Raw genomic sequence first — 8,180 nt, forward strand, 5'->3', positions numbered from 1 at the left:
TAAAAACTGATAGTGAGAATACATATTTACTGACAGATACAGATTTTATCATAAATTTAATTATTTTTGTTTTGAGAAGATTAATTTTTCTATTTGTATTATAAATTATGTATAACGTAATATAAATTAATAAGTACAGTAGACCGCCCTATAACACGGTAGATGAGTTCCGTGTTATATGAATCCGTGTTGTACGGGTCACTTAAATACATGCGCCAATCACAGCCCGTGGGGGGTCTACTGTAAATATCTTCTACAATTTTAAAATATTAATTTAATTTAAATTTTCTTTAACTGATCAGTGCGAACTGCAAATAGACCTATATGTAATTGAAAGTTTCAGCCTACTAAGTATGATGATGTATTTCAATTTGGAATGGGAAGAATGATGGGGTTGTTCCACCCCCACCCCAAAACCTGATAAACATAACTAAATTAATATAAATGTAAAATTTACTCAGTAATATCATGGGTATTTTAAGTGTGTGTATATAAATACATCGTTGTAATGTATATGTTGGAAGTGGAGCCATTCTCACCCCAATATCGAAAACAGTACTGATTAAATTATAACTAACTTCAAAAAACGAACCTGTTACCGGTGTAAATCTTCTTATGAGCGTCTGGCTAACGTTTTCGAACCTAAAACAGTTCTTCTTCAGGCGAAGATGGAATAATTTAAAAGATAAAATAGAACGTTTCAAATCGAACCGCTTCGTCCAATTCCGTCATGGCTGACATGCGCTGTAGTGTCGGGGTGTTGGTTATCGTTTATGCGTGTCTAAAAGAATTTGCCAGGCCGATGAAATGTCGATCTCTTCTTTTTGGTTGATGCAGATATTATTACAGCTCGTTTTATATATAGCGACCGCTTCTAACCATTTTATATGTTCCGGGTGGGGCGTCGTTACGATTAATGGTTAGAAGCGGTCGCTATATATAAAACGAGCTGTAATAATATCTGCATCAACCAAAAAGAAGAGATCGACATTTCATCGGCCTGGCAAATCCTTTTAGACACGCATAAACGATAACCAACACCCCGACACTACAGCGCATGTCAGCCATGACGGAATTGGACGAAGCGGTTCGATTTGAAACGTTCTATTCTATCTTTTAAATTATTCCATCTTCGCCTGAAGAAAAACTGTTTTAGGTTCGAAAACGTTAGCCAGACGCTCATAAGAAGATTTACACCGGTAACAGGTTCGTTTTTTGAAGTTAGTTATAATACCCGGTGTCGGTAAGGAGCAGAGAAGTAGATTAAATTATATTTTTGGCCATCATATTTGCAAATAGTATTTCAGATGTGTGTGTATAGTAATGTATATGGTGAAGATGCGTTAACCCGCAACATTTTCAAAAACTTTTTAAAAAATAAATTTTTCATTTATTACATTTCTATATAAGCATGTTTTTTAGCGGTCGGATGACTGAGGCAGTTAAGATGTCAGCCTACCGCTCTTTTTGGAAGGTGGTCCACCTTCACCATTCGGTCGCTCATTTCGGGTCTGGTCGAATCAACGATCGGTCACTTAGTACCCACAGGGCAAAAACAGTAAAAAATCTTTTAGATTAACTGCAGCAATCTTAATTAAATTAAATTTTAATTAATATGTTAAACTGCTGAATTTGTAAATAAAATAAAATAGAGACTTTTCATCTATGAGCTTTGACAATTTATTAGAAACTTTATAAATTCATTTCTAGTCTATACTGAATTTCTATTCATTTCAAAACTATCTTGCATCATTTTTGGATAAATATAAATCTATAAAAATTATATAAAGGTAATAACACATAATAAATTAATTTTATAAAAAATAAATCGTATAATGTTTTTAGGTGATACTAGTGGTTACATCTCAGTATGGTATTTAGCCAATTTTTACATTGGTGTAAACACTGAAAATTTAGAAAAAGAGTTAAAATCCTTCACATATACAGAATTCTTTCCGGTTTCCTTATGTCTAAGAAGAAAGTTTTGCCAGAAGAACCAGAACACGATTATTATCTGCTGGGGAAACTGCCAGTATTGCTAAACCGATTTAGAGGTCATACATTTACCGTTAACTGTATAGAATTCGTAGAAAATTATAAATATATCAACACTGGAAGTACCGATCTCTGTGTTCGACTATGGATCCTCAACTGAAGGCTTCTTAGAACACTTGAAAACAAAAACCCATGGATCGCTCTTACCTTGCAACTTCTCGCTATGTCATTCCTGAAGAAGTCAAAAGATGCGGTACACTTATGACGCTAAGAGTTGGTATATATTATTCTTAAATCTTTAATTTGAAACAAGTTAATGGAATCCTTATCAATTTTAGGTTTTAAATGGTGGAATGTCAAGACTCTGGAAGGCTACGCTAAATGTCATTCGCTTTCTGTGGATGTTATTAGGGAACCAGAAGAAAGCTGTAGCTGCTGGTTAAATCATCAAAGAAGTTGAAATTGACAAGAAGAAAATATATGAAAATGATTTCTTTGGTTTCAAATCACCGAAACATGTTTTGGGAAAACATCAAACAAAACATGATTATCTTCCACTACTAAAGATTAATCTTACTTCAAATGAAAAAGAGGTGAGATAAAACTAATTGACATTTTATCGAATTTAATTAACAATTTCGTTTAAAACTCGATACCATATAATCCTGTTAGCGAAGATCTACTCGTAGTAACATAAATTACCTGGTAATCAATTGAAGACATATGAGCATATCCTATTTTTACATTATTGTAAAGAAAAATTTTATTTTTCGCTGCATAAATATCTGATAAATATATTTTGATATTATTTTCGATTTGAAAAAATCTATTTGCATTTCGAGATAAATTATAATGTGTTTTTTTTTCAAATTTTAGAATACCACAATGTTATGAATTAAGCAGCATTCATTGAGAATTTTTTTCCTCAACTTTGAATTTTCTCAATTATTAGAATCGATTAAAATTAATTTCAGTTTAATATCAAAAGTAGGGATTACAAACACGTTTAAAATATGCAAAGCCATTTTAAAATCGCTGTTAAAATAAGCAAATTGATTCTAGAATATATTCATTCTCTAAAATTCTCTTCACTGTATGTTAGTCACATACAATACACAGTATATACTTACATTTTGTAAGTGTTTATACTAATTTTTACTCAGAGTAATGCAAATTAAAGTATCGCTATTCAGAGCGATCTGTAGAGAGAAATAGTGGGCGAGATGCTGTCATACTTTGCATTTTCTATCTTCTGAAGAATATACTCTTTCACGAGGAAGAGGTTTTGGCAATAAAAATAGTTTTACTACTTAACGATAAAAATATGATGCTACGAGTATTAGCTTTTAATCCTGCACAGCAGGGAACATATTTAATATTAGTCTTCATGTCAACATTAATAACTTACTAAAGACTCCGATCTAAACCATTTTTATATAGCGCAAGGAACAAAATAAAAATTTATCGATTAAACTTCTTATGCCTTGAATTAAGTGTGGTTAAAAACAAAAAACCTTGATAATTCCAGCAAAAAATATTTAATAAAAACGTTTTCGACTGTTTTAAACAGCCTTCATCAGTTAAAACGAACTTAAAAACAAAAGAATGCAGAAAAAGAACTCAAGCAAATATTTAAAATTCAAATTAATTCTGAAGTAAAAATGCCGTTCTGAATAAGAAATTAACAAATTGCACATGCGCAATATATCGCAGTGAGAATAAAAATAAAAAATAAAACAAATAACAAAATATTGCCGCAAAAACTTGTCTATTACAAGAAAAAAAAAACGTTATGTACTGCGGTAAAACGATCTCCAAGCCGTGGACAAAGCATCAGCGTCTCTATGGTTAATACAACCGGTGTTAACGTGGGCTTTGTAGATTTCTAGTTTTTCTAAATATTTCAGCATTTGTTTGTTGGTCGTGGCCTTAATGATAGACGCTTTATCCCAATAAATGTCAACATCTTGATGTTTAGCGAAAGCTGCTAGCACAGTAGTATCCAAGCTTTTATTAATGGAGTATCTATGCTCCTTAAGCCTCTGTTTTAAATGCCTCATGGTTGCGCCAACGTATACCAGATCCGAATTAAACCGACGATCCTTTAAAGGTATAGAATATACCCCTGTTTTATAACTATGGTTTTCTTTTTTCTTGTCATTTCTTAATAATCGATATATTGTAGGATTACGTCGATACAACAATCTTAAGTTGTTATTTTTGGCCACTTTCTTAATCATCGTGTGTAAGAAAGGAAAATAATTGAGAATCACTTTTCTCCCTTGATTCATAGGAGGAAGCTGCCGATTTTTTGTCCTCTGAAACCTGTCGATAAGTCCATCAATCTCCTTACTCCGATACCCATGTTGTAATGCTGTAGCACGAATGTAACTTAGTTCCTTATAGGTGTCAATAACACTGGTGCAATGCGTGTAAGCACGCTTGATCCAGGCATGGAACGCTGCGTATTTAAAATTCATCGGATCGACAGAATTTTTTGGTATAATAATGGGCTGATAGGTGGGTTTTCTATAAATGTCAGTCCATATTTGACCCTCCTTGCATGTGATTGAAAGATCAAGGAAATTTACGTTAAAAGCACTCTCTTGGTCTAGCGCTAAGGTCAAACCATATGGGTTTTTGTTGATTTCGTGCAGGAAATGCGAAGCGCTACAATCATTTTTCCAAAGGATGAAAACATCATCTACATATCTTGTATATAAAACAATCTGATGTTGAAAGATGGGTATGACCTTGCTTTCCAAACGCCGTAATACAAGTTCACATAAAATAGAGGACATAGGGCTCCCCATAGGCACCCCTCTTTCTTGCAAATATGTATCATCTTCAAATTCGAAAAACGACGTGTAACATATTAAATCTGCAAGTTATATTCTATACCTTTAAAGGATCGTCGGTTTAATTCGGATCTGGTATACGTTGGCGCAACCATGAGGAATTTAAAACAGAGGCTTAAGGAGCATAGATACTCCATTAATAAAAGCTTGGATACTACTGTGCTAGCAGCTTTCGCTAAACATCAAGATGTTGACATTTATTGGGATAAAACGTCTATCATTAAGGCCACGACCAACAAACAAATGCTGAAATATTTAGAAAAACTAGAAATCTACAAAGCCCACGTTAACACCGGTTGTATTAACCATAGAGACGCTGATGCTTTGTCCACGGCTTGGAGATCGTTTTACCGCAGTACATAACGTTTTTTTTTTCTTGTAATAGACAAGTTTTTGCGGCAATATTTTGTTATTTGTTTTATTTTTTATTTTTATTCTCACTGCGATATATTGCGCATGTGCAATTTGTTAATTTCTTATTCAGAACGGCATTTTTACTTCAGAATTAATTTGAATTTTAAATATTTGCTTGAGTTCTTTTTCTGCATTCTTTTGTTTTTAAGTTCGTTTTAACTGATGAAGGCTGTTTAAAACAGTCGAAAACGTTTTTATTAAATATTTTTTGCTGGAATTATCAAGGTTTTTTGTTTTTAATAGTTATTTTCCAGTAGCTATTTTTGTTTATTGCATTGTATGGCTACGCCGGCCAAGATATATAGAAGAATTGTTGTCAAGCTATGCAAAGCAAAGGGAAAATTTGAATTCCTGTCGCAATGCCGTTTAAATGATGTTTTCCCGAATTCCATTCATCGGATACGTCTCCCCGTAGGATGTGAGTCTTTGTTACCAAAACTAAAATATCTTTGCCTTAACAAAGCCATCAGGTCTTCTAGAAGACGGTATTATGCCTTATTGCGTGAGCTTATTCAGTTGGAGGATCGCATTTACGAGCAAGACCCGTTGCTTCTAAAGGATGTCAACAGCAGGGTGGTCAACTTAACGTATTCCGTCGAAAGAAACTTAAAATGTGGCTATGTCAAAAAACTTAAATGGTTATTACGTGGGCAGAACATCAAACCTCGCTTGATAAAAAACACATTTATAACGCCTTGGGATAATATTACTCCTCCGAAGTGTCTTTTTGAAGCTCTGAAGTATGGCCCACTGTTTGCTCCTGCTACTGTACCGAGGCCAGAGAAAGTTATTCCAAATATTGAATTAATTATTAAGGACATGAATCCTACCAGACAAGATTACATCAGATGGAAAACAAGGTTTAGATCCGCAAATGAAAGAAATTCTAACTTGGAAGCAAGACGATTCCACAACTGCATTGAAAGGTCAAGGCAATGGCTACAAATGAATGATGTAGTACTTATTAAAGCGGATAAGTCTAAAGGTGTGGTCCTTATTAAGCGTGATTCCTACAACCATAAATTACTTGATTACATCAGAACCACCGAATGTCAACATGCTCCCGACAAATACATGGAATCGCTGCAACAAAGAGTCAAGAAATTCTCGTTAACCCCATTGGCTCGTATTTTGCGGTTGCATAACTCAGTGTTACAGGCTCCAAAAACGCCTAGAATTTTCGCTTTTGGTAAGACGCACAAGCCTAATTGCCAAATACGCCCGGTAATAGAGAAATGCGGGTCCCCTACATTTGCCCTTGAGAAGCAGCTTGTCAAGTTTATCCAGCCGAAGATTCAAGAATACCCCTTTGCTATACAAAACGCAGTACAACTAGTTGAAAAGCTCAACAGCATTACACTCAAGAATAACGAATATATGACAGTGATGGATTTTAAGTCCTTGTTTCCATCTATAAGACTACCACCGTGTTTTTGTGAACTGAGGGACTTTCTTTTTGCTAATATAGATAATGCAGCGAAATACCATACCAGCATTTTGGAACTTGCAGATTTAATATGTTACACGTCGTTTTTCGAATTTGAAGATGATACATATTTGCAAGAAAGAGGGGTGCCTATGGGGAGCCCTATGTCCTCTATTTTATGTGAACTTGTATTACGGCGTTTGGAAAGCAAGGTCATACCCATCTTTCAACATCAGATTGTTTTATATACAAGATATGTAGATGATGTTTTCATCCTTTGGAAAAATGATTGTAGCGCTCCGCATTTCCTGCACGAAATCAACAAAAACCCATATGGTTTGACCTTAGCGCTAGACCAAGAGAGTGCTTTTAACGTAAATTTCCTTGATCTTTCAATCACATGCAAGGAGGGTCAAATATGGACTGACATTTATAGAAAACCCACCTATCAGCCCATTATTATTATACCAAAAAATTCTGTCGATCCGATTAATTTTAAATACGCAGCGTTCCATGCCTGGATCAAGCGTGCTTACACGCATTGCACCAGTGTTATTGACACCTATAAGGAACTAAGTTACATTCGTGCTACAGCATTACAACATGGGTATCGGAGTAAGGAGATTGATGGACTTATCGACAGGTTTCAGAGGACAAAAAATCGGCAGCTTCCTCCTATGAATCAAGGGAGAAAAGTGATTCTCAATTATTTTCCTTTCTTACACACGATGATTAAGAAAGTGGCCAAAAATAACAACTTAAGATTGTTGTATCGACGTAATCCTACAATATATCGATTATTAAGAAATGACAAGAAAAAAGAAAACCACAGTTATAAAACAGGGGTATATTCTATACCTTTAAAGGATCGTCGGTTTAATTCGGATCTGGTATACGTTGGCGCAACCATGAGGCATTTAAAACAGAGGCTTAAGGAGCATAGATACTCCATTAATAAAAGCTTGGATACTACTGTGCTAGCAGCTTTCGCTAAACATCAAGATGTTGACATTTATTGGGATAAAGCGTCTATCATTAAGGCCACGACCAACAAACAAATGCTGAAATATTTAGAAAAACTAGAAATCTACAAAGCCCACGTTAACACCGGTTGTATTAACCATAGAGACGCTGATGCTTTGTCCACGGCTTGGAGATCGTTTTACCGCAGTACATAACGTTTTTTTTTCTTGTAATAGACAAGTTTTTGCGGCAATATTTTGTTATTTGTTTTATTTTTTATTTTTATTCTCACTGCGATATATTGCGCATGTGCAATTTGTTAATTTCTTATTCAGAACGGCATTTTTACTTCAGAATTAATTTGAATTTTAAATATTTGCTTGAGTTCTTTTTCTGCATTCTTTTGTTTTTAAGTTCGTTTTAACTGATGAAGGCTGTTTAAAACAGTCGAAAACGTTTTTATTAAATATTTTTTGCTGGAATTATCAAGGTTTTTTTGTTTTTAATAGTTATTTTCCAGTAGC

The 8,180-nt window shown here is 34.3% G+C and overlaps 2 protein-coding genes across 2 annotated transcripts; one reads left to right on the plus strand and one right to left on the minus strand.

The window, feature by feature from the left end:
- Positions 1–3,785: 3,785 nt before the first annotated feature.
- Positions 3,786–4,808, minus strand: LOC136988797 (uncharacterized). The gene has a single exon (XM_067286760.1). It carries the CDS (start codon positions 4,806–4,808, stop codon positions 3,786–3,788), a length of 1,023 nt encoding a protein of 340 aa, XP_067142861.1.
- A 738-nt stretch (positions 4,809–5,546) lies between these two features.
- On the plus strand, positions 5,547–7,871 carry LOC136988798 (uncharacterized). Its single transcript, XM_067286761.1, has one exon. It carries the CDS (start codon positions 5,547–5,549, stop codon positions 7,869–7,871), a length of 2,325 nt encoding a protein of 774 aa, XP_067142862.1.
- Positions 7,872–8,180: the final 309 nt, after the last annotated feature.

This window comes from Centruroides vittatus, unplaced genomic scaffold (assembly GCF_030686945.1).
Source record: "Centruroides vittatus isolate TY-2023 unplaced genomic scaffold, ASM3068694v2 scaffold_386, whole genome shotgun sequence".
Classification (NCBI taxonomy): Eukaryota; Metazoa; Arthropoda; class Arachnida; order Scorpiones; family Buthidae; genus Centruroides; species Centruroides vittatus.